The sequence below is a fragment of the Podarcis vaucheri genome (genome assembly GCF_965113315.1).
Source record: "Podarcis vaucheri genome assembly, chromosome: 9".
NCBI classification, from domain to species: domain Eukaryota; kingdom Metazoa; phylum Chordata; class Lepidosauria; order Squamata; family Lacertidae; genus Podarcis; species Podarcis vaucheri.
In genome coordinates, this window is record NC_138767.1 from 11,877,429 (window position 1) to 11,896,635 (window position 19,207).

The 19,207-nt window shown below is 47.7% G+C and overlaps 1 protein-coding gene across 2 annotated transcripts in view; it reads left to right on the forward strand.

The window, feature by feature from the left end:
- FRAS1 (Fraser extracellular matrix complex subunit 1) overlaps positions 1 to 19,207 on the forward strand; it is a 374,578-nt gene that overhangs the window by 198,038 nt on the left and 157,333 nt on the right. For both annotated transcript variants that reach the window (XM_082236229.1, XM_082236230.1), the window contains exons 17-19: positions 1,968 to 2,141; positions 3,577 to 3,717; positions 5,363 to 5,506. In XM_082236229.1, the coding sequence (XP_082092355.1) occupies positions 1,968 to 2,141; positions 3,577 to 3,717; positions 5,363 to 5,506 (459 nt within the window). The remainder of the gene's footprint in view (positions 1 to 1,967; positions 2,142 to 3,576; positions 3,718 to 5,362; positions 5,507 to 19,207) is intronic.

Consider the following 19,207-nt stretch of genomic DNA (forward strand, 5'->3'; position numbering starts at 1 on the left):
TCCCTCTTGCTGTTCTGGCTTCTGGGATTCAGAATATTTTTTTTCTTGTTTTCCTCCTCCAAAAACTCGGTGTGTCTTGTGGTCTGGTGCGTCTTATAGAGCGAAAAATACGGTACGTATACATTGCTGTATACATTACTGTCACCACATTTGATACTTTGTGTATATGCTTCTAGTTGCAGGCCTAAAAGGAAAGGAAAGCCTTGAGCTTGATCTCAACAGGACTAGGCTCTAATTTCAGCCGTGGCTCATGTAGGGGTCGCAGAGATAGCTTTTAAGTGGCAGGAGGACTGCACCCAGGGAGGGTGCGAGGCAGGGGTGGCGAGGTTGCGGCAGGGGAAGGTCTGGGTTCACAACCTCAGCTCCAGGGCTGCTGCTGCCAGTCCACAAATCTCTCATCTTGTCCCTGTCTCAATGAGTGTGACATTGCTGCCGCTGGGAGGTTGCCACCGCCGCGCTCATGTGAATAAACTTATTGTACAGTGGTACCTCTGGTTGCAAACGGGATCCATTCTGGAGGCCCGTTTGCAACATGGAAAGAGCGCAGTTGCACAGCGTGATTTGGTGCTTGTGCGCATGTGTGAAGCATGATTTAACACTTCTGTGCATGCACGAATGGCGAAACCCGGAAGTAACCCTTTCCAGTACTTCCGGGTCGCCGCAGGACGCAACCTGAAAAAACATAACATGAAGGGAATGTAACATGAGGTATGACTGTATGGGACAGGCTTCCTCATCCTCGGCCCTCCAGATGTTTTTGGCCTACAACTCCCATGATCCCTAGCTAGCAAGACCAGTGGTCAGGGATGATGGGAATTGTAGTCTCAAAACATCTGGAGGGCCGAGGTTGAGGAAGCCTGGTATCGGAGTATTCTCACTGACTTCCTTGGAAGATTTCCATTGAATCCAAATGACTGACAGTCCTGGAGGAAGCGGTTGTGTTTGTTGAGCGTTTTTGGTGGAAAACTGAAAGATAGGCACCCAAACTGAGCTAACTAGGGTTCTGTCCCACTCATTCTGCCCATGCCTTGGCTCTCATAGAACTGTAAAGTTGGAAGGGATCCCAAGTCCAACCCCTTTCAGTGCAGGAATCTCAACTCAAGCATCCATGGCAGATGGCCATCCAAACACTGTTTAAAAACCTGCAAGGAAGAAGAGTCCACCACCTCCCGAGGGAGACCGTTCCACTGTCAAACAGCTGTTACTGTCAGAAGGTCCTTCCTGATGTTTAGTCAAAATCTCCTTTCTTGTAACTTGAAGCCATCCATTCAGGTCCTACTTTTCGGAGCATGAGAAAACAAGCTTGTTCCATCTTCCCTGTGACAGCCCTTGAGATATTTGAAGATGGCTATCACATCTCCTCTCAGTCTCCTCCTATCCAGGCTAAACATACCCAATCCCCTCAAACTTTCCTCATAAGGCTTGGTTTCCAGGCCCTTGATCATATAGGTCTACGAGGTACTGGTTTTATTTGTTATTTTCAGAGGCTCCTTATAACCATCTTCCTTTGTTCCTCTCTTGATTTTCCTCACTGCATGTCGCTTTGCCTATTGTTTCAGTCCTGAATTTTATCTATAATTTTACCTTGAATCATCCTGAATCAGAAGAGGCTGTTCACAGTCTTTCTGGCTTTGATAAAGCTGTATTGTTTTGCTGCTCTTAAAACAAACTAAAATCTAAAAACAACAAAATAAGCTACAGAGTAATTTAGGAGGTCCAGAGCAGAATGGATGGTACCTCAACACTGATCCCTGTCTCTCAGCATTTGTCACCTGAGGCAGTTGCCTCGCTCTGTCAAATAGTAGGGCCGGCCCTGTCTCTCTTTGATGAAATCTATTTCATATATACATACCTATATCCGTATATGCGCCATCTTCCTTTCTCCGGAAGGAGTATTTGCTTCTCGTTCTTCCACAGATACAGCACAGCTTTTCTTGGGATTTCACAGTGGCTTTGCTGTTTTGCAGGATGCCATTCCTCTTGCCGCGAGTGCCTTGGCCCTGAACATTCACACTGTACGAAGTGCATGAAGCCAGAGGAGGGGCTGCAACTTGGAACGATGCTCAAGGGGACGTCTGTGGGTGTCTGCCTACCCCGATGCAAAGACCATTTCTACCTCGATAGTGATGGGATATGCAAAGGTGAGTGAAGGAAACTCCCAGGATAATAATGAAGGAATCTTATCTTCATTGGTTCCCGCTTCTAAAAAAGTCACAGGGCGAGACCCAACATACCGCACGTGGGACTTTTCCTTCCTTTTCTCTCCCTTCCAGCTTCCTGCATGGCACTCAGATCTGCTCTAGAAGTTTGGGGGATATTCTGGGGAGCGATATTGTGGGTTTATGGGAGGGGGCTGGAGGGGGGAGTGAAGGGAAACCAGAAGGGCAGTAGGGCAGCAACCCCACCAAAGCACTAAACTGTTCAAATTATTTCCTAAAAGAAAACCAAACAGTCTAGATAGATGCAGCCATCTTCAAAGCAGGGAGATTCTGCTGACCTAGATATCTCTCTTCTCCCATCTTGTTGAATAAATTGTCTAGAAATGATGGACTAGTAAAAGGTTGTTTTGCTCGCTGTTTTACTTTGTGTTGACATTTATTGGGAGACGGCCTCTTCCAAAGGTAGTTCTGAGCACTTTTGTTGCGCTCAAGGGTCTTCGCTTAACAAGGCTGCATCAGATTCCTTCTCAAAATCTCCAGGTCAGCATTTGTATCCCCCCCCCCAAATAAAACGCTCCACGGAAAATAACTTTGCTTACGATATAGATATTTCAGAAATTGGCAGTGGAGAGAACCTGTTGAGCTCAGGGTTTGCGTTCAGTTTCAAAACTGAATTGGAGAAAACTGGCCCAGGGCAGACGATTGTGGGCATTGCAGGCCATTGCAGGCGTAGATTTGGGTTGAGTCAGGGGTCAGCAAACTTTTTCAGCAGGGGGCTGGGTCCACTGTCCCTCAGACCTTGGGGGGGGGTCCGGACTATATTTTTTTGGGGGGAGGGGAGATTGAATTCCTATGCCCCACAAATAACTCAGAAGTGCATTTTAAATAAGAGCACACATTCTACTCATGTAAAAACACCAGGCAGGCCCCACAAATAACCCAGAAATGCATTTTAAATAAAAGGACACATTCCACTCATGTAAAAGCACGCTGATTCCCAGACCCTCCACGGGCCGGATTGAGAAGGAATCGAGTGTGGAGTTTTCTCCTTCCCTGGCAGTCCAGTGGGTGAAACTGGAAAGAAAACAAGTGAACTTGGGCCGAAGAGCATTGCCCCCGTCCCCGGCCCTCGCCCCAGCTCCAGCCAGCAGCCCATTGGCCTGCTGAGATGGGGGCGGGGCAACAGCCACCCTGTAGCAAGGTGGGTGGCTCCCTGGTCCCAGGAAGCCCACACGGTATCGCAATCCCCGCCCACCTTTTGGAGAGGGTGAGCGAAAATTGTAGCAGAGGGGAAAGTTGTGCAGCGTCCTTTCCAAGCATCGTGCGAGAAGGTGCTGTGAGCAAAACAAAACGGGGCAAATGCGGTTGGCCACACCAATGTTCACGTCCTTCTCCCCCATCTCTTTCTTTGCTGCAGAGTGCCACTCCTCCTGCTTATCCTGTCTGGAGAAATCGCCAGAGAACTGCACCACATGCGCACCGCCACGAACCCTTCACGAAGGCCGGTGTGTCTCTGAATGTCTGGATGGATGGTACCAACAGGAGGCGAGGTGCTACCGTGAGTCCGCAACGTTGAACACCTGCCTATTGCATGCCTGCCACCAGCACATTTGATCGTGGCTCGGATGTAATGCCTTAACAAAAAATATTACCAAGGGGGGAAAACGCCTCCTTCCCATATTTTATTTTAGAGACAACGGTGTCATCTGCTGCCACGGTGTAAAATCAATGGGTGCCGTGGGCTGTCTGCATGAGCAACAGCTTGGTTCATCAGGACATCCCTTTTGCTGTGGGTTTCTTATCCCTTCCTGGATTGTGAGATATACACAGTCTCCAGGAAACCAATATAAATGGGGAAATAGGGAAAAAAACCAAAATTGCTTTGTGCAGAATGAGGGAGCATTGCTCTGTGGACAGGGCAGGCATTGCATGCGTTTTTATTTTTCAAAAAATGATTATATTTATTATTAGATTTAAGGCTTTCGTGGAGGAGAAGGCTATCAGATGGAGGCAGGAATACTACTGAATGGCAGTTGTTGGAAACCACAGGGGGACTTGTGCTCAGATCCTGGCTATGAGCTTCCCATAATGAGCATCTGACCTTATCCAGCAAACCCTCCCACGTTCTTATGTCCTTCCCACTCCACTTGGTTATAACTATATAGATATCTAGAAAACATTCCAGAGCATCTTGGGGGAAATGATTCAAATGCTTGTTATATAAATATATATTTGTCTGTCCTCCTAAATAAATAAAACAGCCTGGAAGGGTGTTGGGGACGGCATTGGTAGCCTTGACTCTTCCTTGCTTTATGTTTGTTTGAAACGCCAAAGATTAATGTGGACCTTAATCTTCCATTAAGATCCCATTTAATTTCAGGCTTGAGTTTGTGAGTACAGGTCCAGAGGAATGCCTCCCTTGCAGCTGTGCAGATAACAAAAGAGCTGCTCTTTTTATTTTATTAATGGGAAACGGTTGTGGAAAATACGCCGCCAATGTTTCGGGTGGCCTGAGGACAGTCTTATTTGCCACGAGCCGACAGGCGAGATAAACCTCTTGTTGCAGTGTATTGGGTTATTGTTTTTCATTTAGAGCCTGTTACAGGCTCTGAAGTTTATGGAGGAGGAAACATTGCAATGAGATACAGGGGGAAGAGTCTATTGAAGTTAGTTATTATCTGGCCGCAGGAGAGTTCTTCATGCAGCCGGCGCTCTCTCTTACGGGTACGTAGAAGATCTGAGCCCATATGTACGCAACAGATGGTTGCATTTTGATCTGTGGCACAAGGAGCTGAACGGAAGAAGCTCCAGGTAGCTAGGATATGGCGGAGACCCAGCTCTGTAGCCCTCTTTGCATGAGAGTTAATCCTGCCCTGACAATAGCCCCAGATGCTTCCCAGTAGGATAACTCGCCTTTCCACGAACAGCTGCTGCTCTCGCTTTTGTATGTGACGTACATCCATTGCACAGAATGCACTTGAATGTCACACTTCCGCGACAGAGCTCCCACATCAATGCTGCAGCTCAGGGAAACATCTGCTCCTTTTCGCTCTTTGTACATGTACGTCGGTATGTGTGCATTAGACACACATGTGTTCCTAGTCACGTACTTCTTTGCCAGCCGCGAAGTCAATGTTTCTTTGCCTTTGTCGAAGACGTGGGTTGTCTTAGCAGAGGTCTCTGTCTTCTTTGCCGCCACCCAGTGTGCCATCCAACTTGCATGACATGCCATGGGCCGTCGGATGCGGACTGCGCCACCTGCCACCCTCACGCCACTCAGGCCAAAGGAAGGTGCAGGACTCCCTGCAAGGCGGAACAATACCTCAATCTGGTGGGCTACTGTGTTGGTAAGTGCAAGAGGAACATTACCGTCTCCAGCGCTGTTTCTTGCTTCTCTGTCTTCCACATTTGTGCTATGTCTTTCCCGAGGGAGTTCAGGGTGGTGGGTAAATCGAACCTTTTCTCTGTCCCATCAATATCAGAAACCTGGTTGGTGGCGGCGCATGAGGCAGAGCCTTTTCATTGGCTGCCCCCATATTGTGGAATTATCTCCGAAGAGAGCTTAGATTGGCTCCCTTTAAGTTACCCTTCTACCAGCAGGCTGAGACCTTCCTATTCAGAGAGAGGCCCTTGAAAACAGAGAGGAGATCAATGACATACATGTGAAGCACATTCAATGAGCATTTAAAGCATATGACACTCCCCCCCCCAAAAAAAAATCATTGGAAATGTAGTTGGTTAAGGTTGTTGGGAATTACGGTTCTGTGAGAATGAAACTACAGTTCCCAGGATTCTTTGGGGGAAAGTCATGTGCTTTAAATGTGCGGAGGATGTGCTTTAAATCTATGGTGTGGACCTGGGCTTCTATCAGGGCAAACTGCATTTTTGTTGCTGACCTGAATGTGTTCTGATGTATTTTAGTTATTGCTTTTAACTAGTTTGTTTTAAGCTACTTTGCATTTTGTGATGTTGTAAGCTGCCTTGAATCCCAGCTTGGGAAAATGGCAGGATACAACTGCTAATAATAGTAATAATACTAATAATAATAATAATAATAATTGATCATCATTATTGTTAACAGCTTCCTGCAGTGCATTAGTCTTGGGTGTTGTGTCTTGTCCGAGGCTCCTCACTAAAGCTTTGTGGTTGAATGCTGGTTTGCATCCAGGTTCCCTTGACCTACACTCTGGACACTGCACTATGAAGGTTGTCTTTTAAAAAATCAGCAAGCAACAGCCGTGCCATTCAGTTGACCCATGAAGACAACACCTAGCACACTGCCAGCCCAGTATAAACATTAGATTACAGTGTTTTGATTTATTTGTTTATGTTTAGCACATTTATATCCTGTCTTTTGACCCATTGATCATCAAGGTAGCTTCCAACAGATTGTAAATTTTGTGTGTGTGTGTGCACACGGGCCCAATTAAAGGGAACAAAGTGTGCCTCCTTTCTGTTCTGCCGGTTGAAGCCGGTTGTTCTTTCTGGCAGGTATTGCGGGCTGGGTGGGCCGCAAGCTCCCTGCTGCTGCTCCTTTGACTAACAGATGGGGCCAGATTGATCATCTCTTTGCCATGGTGTTCTTCCTGGGTGGCAGGGGGTTCTGCCTCCCAAGGGCCTAAGGGCCACCTGGCTGGTGGCAGAAGCCAGAGTATACCTTCCTTCAACTCTGCAGTGCCAGGTAACTGGCAACTGGAACAATGTCTTTTCATGCCGGGAGATGGGGAAGCAAGCTTTCTGCACCTTCTCCTCTTATCCCATTGGATTTGACCAGGCTGGCCCTCTCCTTGCCATGATGAATAGCAAGGGATGCATCTCTTGGTGTAATTTGTAGATTGGCAAGTCCTGAACCAGCTCACCACAGGGCAATTCCCAGGCCTCATTGTCTCTGTGATGGGTATTCAGCAAGACCTCGTAATAAGCTCGCAAAGGGGTGCATTTTTGCAGAGCCACCAGCCACAGCCGTCGACAGGTTGACATGAAGCCTCTTAACATGGTAAAGTCGAAAAAGGTGTGTTAAGAGGCCTTCTCTGGAGGCTTTCCAAAGTCCTAGTGTCAGAGCCATTTTAGGCATTTAGGGAAAAAGCACAAGGTGAAATTCCCATGGCACAGCTTCCTTTCAGACTCTATATGCTTGCGAAGGCGAAGTAGACTGGAATATTTAGTTTCTCCCTCATGGGTCAATGTTAGAACTTTCTCTCTGACATGCCAGTTCACTACACGCAGGGATCTTGTGATGTGAAGCCTACTGGTTTGGGGTTCTGAGACAAAAAGAGATGTGCATGTTTTCCTCAAACTTGTTTACAACCCAGCCAAATGCCTCCCTCTCTTGAGGAGACTTTTCCCTGAGGAAAAATTCTTCCCCTTCAATGTTTGCTCCAATCTGATTTGGCTACTTGGCCTTGTCAAGAAGCCTGTTCAGAGTGAAGGCAATTCTTCCTGCTCTTGTTCTGAATTGGCTTTGTTACATAGTCAAATCTGATGGGTTGTGCAGTGCCGTAATGTCGTAATGATTGAGGTCTGATCCCTGATTGACACCTTTCCAGGAAGTAAGAGGTAAAACAACCCAAAATAGTCCTGAAGCAGCAGATAAGAGCAAGCAAATTTGGAGAGGCGCTGAGGGCTACAAACAAGATAAGCAAAAGTGTGTATGTCAGGATATATTTTATCTCCCAGAAAACCCGTGCCAAAAATGTTTATATGCCAACATATTGGCACTTCCCTAACTAGCAAATAGTAGAGACTGGGGAAGAGTGTACTTTGCAATTTTCCTAAGATTATTGAATAGCTCAGCTGTGAATTTCTTTCAGAAACTCCAAAAGGCCATTTTATTTGGGTTGCATTTTGGTTAATACTAATGTGCTTGGTCATAGTTTTTATTTAATTTTTAACTGGCCTCTTTTGCATGTGGGTTTTTTCAAACACTTCTCTCCCCCTCCCCTTTAAAAAAAGGTTTTTTTTGGGATAGGCTGAACTGCAAACCCAAATAAATACCACTTTAAAAATGTATGGCTGAGTCTATTGCCACCAGTCTCCTGTGAGATGAATTTGATTAGGTCTGACTCAAGCGTGAGTTTTTCGTTATATGGAGAGAAAAATGAAATGCCAGGACTTTCAGAAAGGGATCCTCAGTGGTATATTGGCAGAGCGTTGAGTGATGTATGAAGTCTACGCCAAGAGAGAAGGGTGGTGAGAGACAGATCAAACATTTGGAAGTGAAATGCTACAATTCAGAGGGCTTTAAATCTATGGTGTGGATCCGCCTTAAGGTGCAGTGCTGATACTGGGCTTTTATCAGGGCAATCTGTGCTACTAATAATATTTATAATACAGTGGTGCCTTGGGTTAAGAACTTAATTCGTTCTGGAGGTCCGTTCTTAACCTGAAACTGTTCTTCACCTGAGGTACCACTTTAGCTGCCGCTGCGCCATTTCTGTTCTCATCCTGAAGCAAAGTTCTTAACCCGAGGTACTATGTCTGGGTTAGTGGAGTCTGTAACCTGAAGCGTCTGTAACCCGAGGTACCACTGTAATAATTTATTATTTGTATGCCGTCCATCTCACTGGGTTGCCCCAACTACTCTGGGTGGTTTTTCCCCAAAATTATAAAACCACAGTAAAACATCAAACATTAAAAACAGGGCTGCCTTCAGATACCTTCTACCTTATCTCCTTGACATCTGATGGGAAGGCATTCCATAGTGCGGGCGCCACTACCAAGAAGGCCCTCTGCCTGGTTCCCTGGAACCTTTTCACAATGAGGGAACGACCAGAAGGCCCTCATAACTGGACCTCAGTGTCTGGGCTGGATGATGGGGGCGGAGACCCTCCCTCAGGTATACAAGGCCAAGGCCATTTAGGGCTTTGAAGGCCAGCACCAACACTGTGGTGCTCGGAATCGTGCTGGGAACCAATGTAGATCTTTTAGGACCAGGGTTATATTGTCCTGGTGGCTACTTACAGTCACCAGTTTGAATTAATTGTAGTTCATGAGTCTTCTTCTTTGTTACATTTATATACCACCATTATCTCAAGGTGTGTACAGTAGTACCTCGGGTTAAGAACTTAATTCGTTCTGGAGGTCCATTTTTAACCTGAAACTGTTCTTAACCTGAGGTACCACTTTAGCTAATGGGGCCTCCCACCACCGCCACCGCTGCGGGATTTCTGTTCTCATCCTGAAGCAAAGTTCTTAACCCGAGGTACTATTTCTGGGTTAGCGGAGTCTGTAACCTGAAGCATCTGTAACCTGAGGTACCACTGTACATGGTTCTCCTCCCCATATCACCCTCACAGCAACCCTGTAAGGTAGGTTAAGCTAAGAGAGGGTGACTGCTCCAAGGTCACCCAGTGAACCTCATGGCTGAGTGGGGATTCGAACCCTGCTCTCCTAGGTCCTAGTCCAACACTCTAACCATTACACCACACCGGCTCTTGCCTTCAAGGGTAGCCCCACGGAAGGGGCATTGCAATAGTCCAAGTGGGAGATAGCCAGAGCATGCACCACTCTGGCCAGACAGGGCGCAGGCAGGCAAGCAGGGTCTCAGCCGGCACACCAGATGCAACTTCATTCTTGTTGCTGAATAATAATAATAATAATAATTTATTATTTATACTTCGCCCATCTGGCTGGGCTTCCCCAGCCACTCTGGGCGGCTTCCAAAAAAATATTAAAATACTGTAATACATCAAACATTAAAAGCTTCCCTAAACAGGGCTGCCTTCAGATGTCTTCTAAAAGTCTGGTAGTTGTTCTTCTCTTTGACATCTGGTGGGAGGGTGTTCCATAGGACGGGTGCCACTACCGAGAAGGCCCTCTGCCTGGTTCCCTGTAACTTGGCTTCTCGCAGCGAGGGAACCGCCAGAAGGCCCTCAGTGCTGGACCTCAGTGTCCGGGTAGAGCGATGGGGGTGGAGACGCTCCTTCAGATATACTGGACCGAGGCCGTGTTCTGATGTATTTTAATTATTTTCTCCTCCCGATTTTCCATTCCACATCACCACCTCCACAACGGCCATTCAGGATTCTGTGGCCACTGAGCATGCACAATCATCATTAATCTCTTTCTGCTCCCCTCCAATATTAAGATATATATTTTTTGTACTTCTGCAAGCATTGCAGTTCCCCAAAGACTGCTGCCGTGGTGTGTTTGTGTGTGATGCCTTTTTTGCACCGTAAGCAACGGCACTCGCACTCTGAGCACTGGAAATAAAGGGGTTGATTCTTACATAGTAAGAATCCACTGTGGCCCCAAATGCCAGCTGCCCAAGAGCTTCGCTGTTTCATTGGGGGTCATGCAGGGTATCTTTCCTAGTGGATTGGGCCCAGTGGGCCCTGTGCGCCCCTGTGAAACCTCTGCCAGAAGTTGCTAATTGCATTTACCTATTTAAGGGAGATTAATCACATTTTAATCTATCAGGAGGACAAGCATAAACACTGCCTGGGAACCGTTCCAGTCACTTCAGAGCTTTACCGCGGCCATTTTTTTTAGCTTATCAAAGGAAAGATAACAGTTGCAGAGCTTATGCCAACACTCGAAGCTTCCAAGAAAGATAATGGATCCGAAAAAAGGGGGAAATGTGAAAAGATTTAAATGGTATCATTCTCTAGTTCATCATCCAGACTCCCCTTCGCAACAGTTCTCCTGCGTCTTTTGAGCCAAAAGACTTATTTCTTTGATCTCGAGAAGTAATTTTTTCCACGGCTTATTTGTTTTCCACCCACAGCAAAGTTATTGCTTCGTCTCCTTGCAGCAGAGGCTAGGAATGAAGAGATCGGTGTAGATAAAAGAAGGGCGAAGTATTTGTACCCAGATTAATTCTGCAACTTTTTCATTAGAGGATCTAAAGGAGGGAAGGGCCTGTAGTTGGGGAGGGGGCCATAGCTTGGTGCTTGAGGCCACAACTCGCATGCAGAAGGGATTTGCGTCCATTCCTGATATCCCCAGCTGAAGAATAGCAGCTACCTGAAGCCCTAGGTTAGCTGATTCTGGTCAGAGTGGACAATAATGAGGACCAAACAAGACTAAGAAAAAATTGCAGGCATGGGTGGCCCAAGCTTACTTATATGTAAGGAAGTAACACTTCATCGGAACAGAATAATGGCACAGTGGTACCTCGGGTTACAGACGCTTCAGGTTACAGACTCTGCTAACCCAGAAATAGTACCTCAGGTTAAGAACTTTGCTTCAGGATGAGAACAGAAATCGTGCTGCAGCGGCAGCGGGAGGCCCGATTGGCTAAAGTGGTGCTTCGGGTTAGGAACAGTTTCGGGTTAAGAACGGACCTCCAGAACGAATTAAGTTCTTAACCCGAGGTTCCACTGTACAGACTCTGAAAGAGCTGAATACCATTCAGGAGCTTTTTCAAGGTGAAGGGTTTGAGGGAATAAGTCCTGTTTAGGAGCAAGGGCCCAATGTTCATGAGCAAAAACGATCAACAAGGATTTCAAGTGTGCACGGACCCGCAAAGCTGCTCCAACAAGTTTCCCCGCCTACCCACCAAGGAGGTACTCGTAAGTTTGTCTGTCCACTCCTGTTTTGAAGGCAGGCGCTATGTCTACAGCAGCCTTTTTCACACTTGGAACATGTTCAGAGGAGGGCGACCAAGATGATCAAGAGTCTGGAAACCAAGCCTCATGAGGAACGGTTGAAGAAGTTGAGTATGTTTAGCCTGGAAAAGAGGAGACTGAGAGGAGAAATGATAGCTATCTTCAAATATCTGAAGGGCTGTCACATGGAAGATGGAGTAAGCTAGATGTCTCCTGCTCTGGAGGGTAGACCCAAACCAATGGCCTCAAGTTACAAGCAAGCAGATTCTGACTAAACATTCAGGAGAACTTTCTGACAATAAGAGCTGTTAGGCAGTGGAATGGACTCCCTCTGGAGGTGGTGAACTCTCCTTCTTTGGAGGTTTTTAAGCAGAAGTTGGGTGGACACCTGTCTTGGATGCTTTAGCTGAGATTCCAGCATTGTAGGGAGTCGGACCCGATTACCCTCATGCTCCCATCTAACTCCTCAATTCTATGATTCTACGATTGCCACAAGGGCAGTGGCTCAGGAGAATGGGAACATCCTGGGGGAAGGGAACAGAGGAGGTGCTCTCTCTGTCTAATGGTAGGTGTCAGGTGTGTGTGCAGGAGCCAAGCCCTGTGACCAATAGGACTCTGCAGGACTGGGGCCTTCCTAAGTTTGTTCTGAAGAGGCAAGGCGCGGCCTCACAGGTGAGGCCGATTGGTAACTCACAGCACCTGGTGGTAAGAGCCTGGAAGGGATGCAAGGTCAGCATTTTCCCTTTGGCTCTTTGCCACAGCAACACGTTCCCTGCCTTGCTGCGTTTGACTCCTTGACTCCTTGCTTCTTGATCCTTGGATCCCTGACTTCATGACTCCTTGCTTTCTTGATCCTCGGACCCCTGACTTCGTGACTCCTTGCTTTCTTGATCCTCGGACCCCTGACTTCGTGACTCCTTGCTTTCTTGATCCCCGGACCCCTGACTTCGTGACTCCTTGCTTTCTTGATCCTCGGACCCCTGACTTCATGACTCCTTGCTTTCTTGATCCCCGGACCCCTGACTTCGTGACTCCTTGCTTCTTGATCCTCGGACCCCTGACTTCATGACTCCTTGCTTTTTGATCCTCGGACCCCTGACTTCATGACTCCTTGCTTTCTTGATCCCCGGACCCCTGACTTCGTGACTCCTTGCTTCTTGATCCTCGGACCCCTGACTTCATGACTCCTTGCTTTCTTGATCCTCGGACCCCTGACTTCATGACTCCTTGCTTTCTTGATCCTCGGACCCCTGACTTCGTGACTCCTTGTTTTCTTGATCCCCGGACCCCTGACTTCGTGACTCCTTGCTTCTTGATCCTCGGACCCCTGACTTCATGACTCCTTGCTTCTTGATCCCCGGACCCCTGACTTCTTGACTCCTTGCTTTCTTGATCCCCGGACCCCTGACTTCGTGACTCCTTGCTTCTTGATCCTCGGACCCCTGACTTCATGACTCCTTGCTTTCTTGATCCCCGGACCCCTGACTTCTTGACTCCTTGCTTTCTTGATCCCCGGACCCCTGACTTCGTGACTCCTTGCTTCTTGATCCTCGGACCCCTGACTTCGTGACTCCTTGCTTCTTGATCCTCGGACCCCTGACTTCGTGACTCCTTGCTTCTTGATCCCCGGACCCCTGACTTCGTGACTCCTTGCTTCTTGATCCCCGGACCCCTGACTTCGTGACTCCTTGCTTCTTGATCCCCGGACCCCTGACTTCATGACTCCTTGCTTCTTGATCCCCGGACCCCTGACTTCGTGACTCCTTGCTTCTTGATCCCCGGACCCCTGACTTCATGACTCCTTGCTTTCTTGATCCCCGGACCCCTGACTTCGTGACTCCTTGCTTTCTTGATCCTCGGACCCCTGACTTCGTGACTCCTTGCTTCTTGATCCTCGGACCCCTGACTTCGTGACTCCTTGCTTCTTGATCCTCGGACCCCTGACTTCATGACTCCTTGCTTCTTGATCCTCGGACCCCTGACTTCTTGACTCCTTGCTTCCTAACTCCCAGCTCTCTGACCCTTGGACTCTTGGCTTTCTGACTCCTGGCCTCCCATTCCTGCTCCCACCCCACCATCTTGCCCCCGGTCCCAATGTCCCCAGCTGGGACTTCGATCGCCCCTGAACCGGACCATGACAGTAGGGCTGGCCTTGCAACCAAGCTTGACAAGGGATGTAGAGCACCAATGCCCAGTGGTAGGGCTGGCCCTGCAACAAAGGTTACAGGGGACAGAAAGCAGCAATGGCCCAGGAGGGAAGACACTGTGTCTTGCCTTCTGTATGTCCTATGATCTCACCACCATTACCTGGGCCTGAAAGGCAGCTTCAGTTAATCTGGAAATGCTGGCTTGTGAGAGAGATGGAAACTATTTTATGTCCCCCACCCCACCCCACCCCACAGCACACACACTTCTGCTTGTCTGCAGCTTTATTATGAAAGATAGCCTTATCATTTGGCATAATTCAGCCTGGTTTCTATCTGTCCCTTCCTCCAGTCTCCCATCCTTGACTTCTCAGTAAGGAACACCCACCCCCCGAATTCTCCACAAGTATTTTCAGCAAGAATTCGCAGCAACGCTTATCAGCAAATCCCTCCCGAGTTTTCTACAAGTGGTCGGCTTTGCAGGCGAGACTCCGAGGAAAGAGGGCCAGAGCTGCCAGAATGACTGACGTTGTCCTTCATATAGCCATGGAGGGCGCAGCAGCTGTAGTTTGTATCTGTAGAAAAAGAAAGGGCAGGCAATGCAGTGGTACCTCAGGGGTTACAGACACTTCAGGTTACAGACTCCACTAACCCAGAAATAGTACCTCGGGTTAAAAACTTTGCTTCAGGATGAGAACAGAAACCGTGCACCGGTGGCGCGGCAGCAGCAGGAGGCCCCATTAGCTAAAGTGGTGCTTCAGGTTAAGAACAGTTTCAGGTTAAGAACAGACCTCCGGAACGAATTAAGTACTTAACCCGAGGTACCACTGTACAATGAAAGGGATGGCGTACCTTCCTTGTGAGGACAGACTGCATAGTTTGAGCTGCGTTGACCTAAGGAAAAAGATGAGTTATGGAGGGGGAGGATTAGGGATGCAGGATGATTTGGATTCAAATAAAGGCAAACCTTCCTAATTTGCAGTTTCCAAAATGTTACATGAACTGAAACACAACTACACTTTGAAATATGCACGTCTCTGAATTTTGCAATGCCATTCTCTAGCCAAGCGAAGTGTACAAAAATGCACATACGGGGGGGGGAGTACATACGTTCATGAAAATAGCTCACCAGTATGCATTACATTGGGACGGGGGGGGGGCACTGTGGTCAAAACCACTGAGCCTAGGGCTTGCCAATCAGAAGGTCAGCGGTTCGAATCCCCGTGACGGGGTGAGCTCCCGTTGCTCGGTCCCTGCTCCTGCCCACCTAGCAGTTCGAAAGCACGTTAATGTGCAAGTAGATAAATAGGTACCACTCCTGCGGGAAGGTAAACAGCTTTTCCATGCGCTGCTCTGGTTTTGCCAGAAGCGGCTTAGTCATGATGGCCACATGACCTGGAAAAACTGTCTGTGGACAAATGCCAGCTCCCTCGGCCAGTAAAGCGAGATGAGCACCGCAACCCCAGAGTTGTTCACGACTGGACTTAACGGTCAGGGGTCCTTTACCTTTGTGCATTACATTTGGAGGAAATGCGTAAAAAATGTGAATTTTAGGAGAAATTAGCACTTAAATGCTGGTGAATTTTCTCTTTCACTTGTAATATTGGGATTTGAAGATTTTTTTTAATGCTGGTTTATAGTAGGTAGAATGGTTGGATTTTAAGGAATGAATATTATATGTAGCTGCAGGACAGAGAGCCAGAACTCCTTTTTCTCTTTTTTTTCTGTAGTTTTTTCCCCTTTCTCTTCCTTTCAGGTCTCTCCCTTCCTTGTTTTTTATTCTTCTGACTTTGTTCTTTTTTAGACCCAAGTGGCTGTCTTATCTTAGTATATTATAAAAAGATACTTTGTAATTGGTATGTATTTTTTCATATATCTATGAATATGTATCAATAAACAATTTAATAAAAAATGTGGATAAATTTTCATGAGGATCAAAATTTTAAAAAATATCAAACTGATCCGGAATATGGACTTAAAGCTGGAAATGCAAGGAACTAAGGAAAGCCACAAAGGACACATTTTCCCATCCCTAGACATGACAGTACAGCCATCTCTAACCTGGTGTGCCCCAAATGTTGTTGGGTTCCAGCTCAGATCAGCCCCAGCCAACATGGCCACTTTGTCCTGGGATGGTGGAGAGTTGTGTTCCCCAAACATTTTGAGGGCTACAGGTTTCCCACCTGTGGTTTATAGCACAGGCCATCATCAGCTGCCCAGTGAACACTTTTGGCAGCCAACAGTTGGGGGAAACAGGTGATCCAAGATGACAAAGATGGCCGCCAACTAGGAAGCTGGACTTGATGAACCTAGAACGTTGGTTCCCAAAGTGGATGGTACCACCCCTTGGGGGAATTACCTAGCAGGGTGCTAGGAGGTGAGAGGACAGCAGAGGGGTGCTGGAGAGGTAAATAACAATCAGACTTTGAATAGCTGGTATCATTGGATGAAGTTCATCAATTTTGTTGAATCAATTAAACGAAACAGTTTTACAGTCATACCTCGGGTTGCGAACGCTGCGGGTTACGTCTTTTCAGGTTGCGTCCCGTGGTGACCCGGAAGTACTGGAAAGGGTTACTTTCAGGTTTTGACACTCGCGCATGCAAAGATGCGCAAAATGACATCATGCGCATGCGCAGAAGCGGCAAATTGCGAGCCGCGTGTGCGCAGACGCATAGTCGTGGGTTGCGTTCCTTTCAGGTTGTGAACGGGGCTCCGGAATGGATCCTGTTCGCAACCAGAGGTACCACTGTAATTGGCTTTTGAATAAAGGTGCAGTGAATTGTTACTGCTTTGAATTGTGTTGTATTCTCTTCCTTAGTGGGTCATGCAAACCTCTATTCTGAATAATGCTCTTCATAGGGTAGAGTAGGGAGTGCTGAGGATGAGTTTGTGGCACCAAGGGGCTGTGACCCAAAAAGGATGGGCAGCAGAAAACTACACATTCACGCTATGTGCATAATTCGTTTTGGGGGGAGGCTTCCTTTGAAGACAGTCCCTAAAGTGCAGTTGGTGCAGAATTCAGTGTCCAGGCTGTTATTTGGGAGGAGACTGGTAGTACTCCTTTGGCCCCCTCTCCCTGAACCTGGGCGAGAGACAGACTTGGGCAGCAGTGAATGATCAAGTGAGAAAGAGGCAGGAGAAAAGATTTACCGTATTTTTCGTCCCATAGGATGCTCCGTCCCATAGGACGCACCTAGTTTTTTTGGGGGGAAATAAAGGAATTTTTTCCCCTTTATTTCCCCCCAAAAAGCAGGTCGTGGAAACCGAACCAGGTCGAAGAACAGCGGGATGGCAGCGCTGCGCCTCCTTGCTGTCTCCCGAGCTTGTGGGGCTGGCCGATGTCTGCCCGGCGCGGGGGGCGCTCTGCTTCAGGGCGCCCCGCCCGCCGGGCGGCAGGTTGCTATCCGCAGCGTGGGGAGCCCTGCGGGGAACTCCTGCAAGGCTCCCCACACTGCGGATGTCTGCCCGGCGCGGGGGATGCTCTGCTTCAGGGTGCCCCTCGTGCTGGGCAGCAGGCTGCTATCCGCAGCGTGGGGAGCCTTGTGGGGAACTCCTGCAGGGCTCCCCACGCTGCGGATGTCTGCCGGGCGCGGGGGGCGCTCTGTTTCAGGGCGCCCCTCGCGCTGGGCGGCAGGCTGCTATCCGCAGCCTAGACATCCCTGCCGGACCTCCCGCAGGGCTGCCTAGGCTGCAGATGTGTTCCTGAAGCCTGGAGAGCGAGAGGGGTCGATGTGCACCGACCCCTCTCGCTCTCCAAGCTTCAGCAAAAGCCTGCATTCGCCCCATAGGACGCACCCAGATTTCCCCTTCATTTTTGGAGGGGGGAAAGTGCGTCCTATAGGGCGAAAAATACGGTACTCAAAGAAGGGATTCTTGAGAAGGAGGAGGAGGAGAAAAAGAAAAAGGCAGATAAGCTCAGACTAAGGAAGAAAGGGAAAGGAGAAGCAGCTAGTGGCAAAGTGATATTTAATTACAAAGAATGGTCTGGGAGCTTGGAAACACAAGTTTAATAAATATAAATAAACAAATGAAAGCACAGAAAGCAAAATGAGGTGTTCAGGCAATTGGCCCATATAACTGATAGCTTCCTGGGACCATTATTCTATATTCTGTGTGTAGCATAATGGTTATATTAGCCTTGAAGCAAACACCTGTCCAGGGAATTCATGGACTAGTGTGACCTGAGTGAAACTTTCACCTCTTCTCCCCTCGCAGTTCATAAAGTTCGGTCATTTGTTCCCGCTGCCTAATTACTGAAACCTGATCGATTGGAATAATCATATATTGCCACAAGCAGCATAATTTGCATATATTATTTGGTTCCTTGAGAGCTCGAAGGGTTTGACTTGGCTTGTCAAGGAAAGTTGCTTTTTTCTCCCGTAATGAATGGCTTGTCTCTGTCTGTGCTGTTGCAGCACCTCAATCTCTTCAACACTTATTGAAATGTCACCATGTGAATTTGCCTTCAGAGGTTATTAATCATGGGTTAACAAGTAGCTGTCACATGAAACCATGCAACTGAAAGCATTAAATTATACCACAGAAACTATTATAAGGTTCTTTTTTTTTTAAAGAGGGGGGAAAAACCCCCACAAGAACTCCGCTTTCATAATAATGTTTTTGTAGCTATCTTCCCATCCATCAATGCTGCTTGTTAATCGAGAATTTTCCTTCAGACCCTTGAGGTGGAACTATGTATTTGGGACTTCAAGGGAACTCAAAGCCAAATATGACTCTTTTCAGTACCTTGAAGGGAAATTGTTTGCCAATTGCAAATTAATTGCAGCGAGGAAGCCGGTGGCAAAGAGAGAGTGTTACGGCTCCGAGAAAGGCAACTATCATTATCTTTCAGAGTGGGTGGCAGTTCCTCAGGTTTAAAGGAGACTCTGGGCTACGTGAACCAATTAGCGCAAGTAAATTTAATTGGCAGGATGTTTCTGAAAAACTTGAGGGTGGGAATTGCTGAGGAATGGTAATAGTACTACCCAGGACAGGATGGGGTTGTGCAGGGTTGTTAAGGCATCAGAGAGCGTTGTTGGCTGCCCACTCTCCACCTTAGGGCAGATTTATGCCACAATGTGCCATAGGAAGGCACTGGACATAGTAAAAGATCCATCGCATCCTGGTCACTGTCTCTTTGAGCTCCTGCCGTCGGGACGGAGATACAGGTCGATGAAGACAAGAACGAGCCGTCTTAAGAACAGCTTCTTCTCCAGAGCGATCTTGGCCCTGAATGGGAAGCCCGGACTTTGAAAGTCATCTAATCTCCCTTGCTGTATTATATTGTATTGTTTAATTAGTGTTTTTATGGAGCAGTCAAGTAATTTCGTTGTCCCCGATGGGGGCAATGACA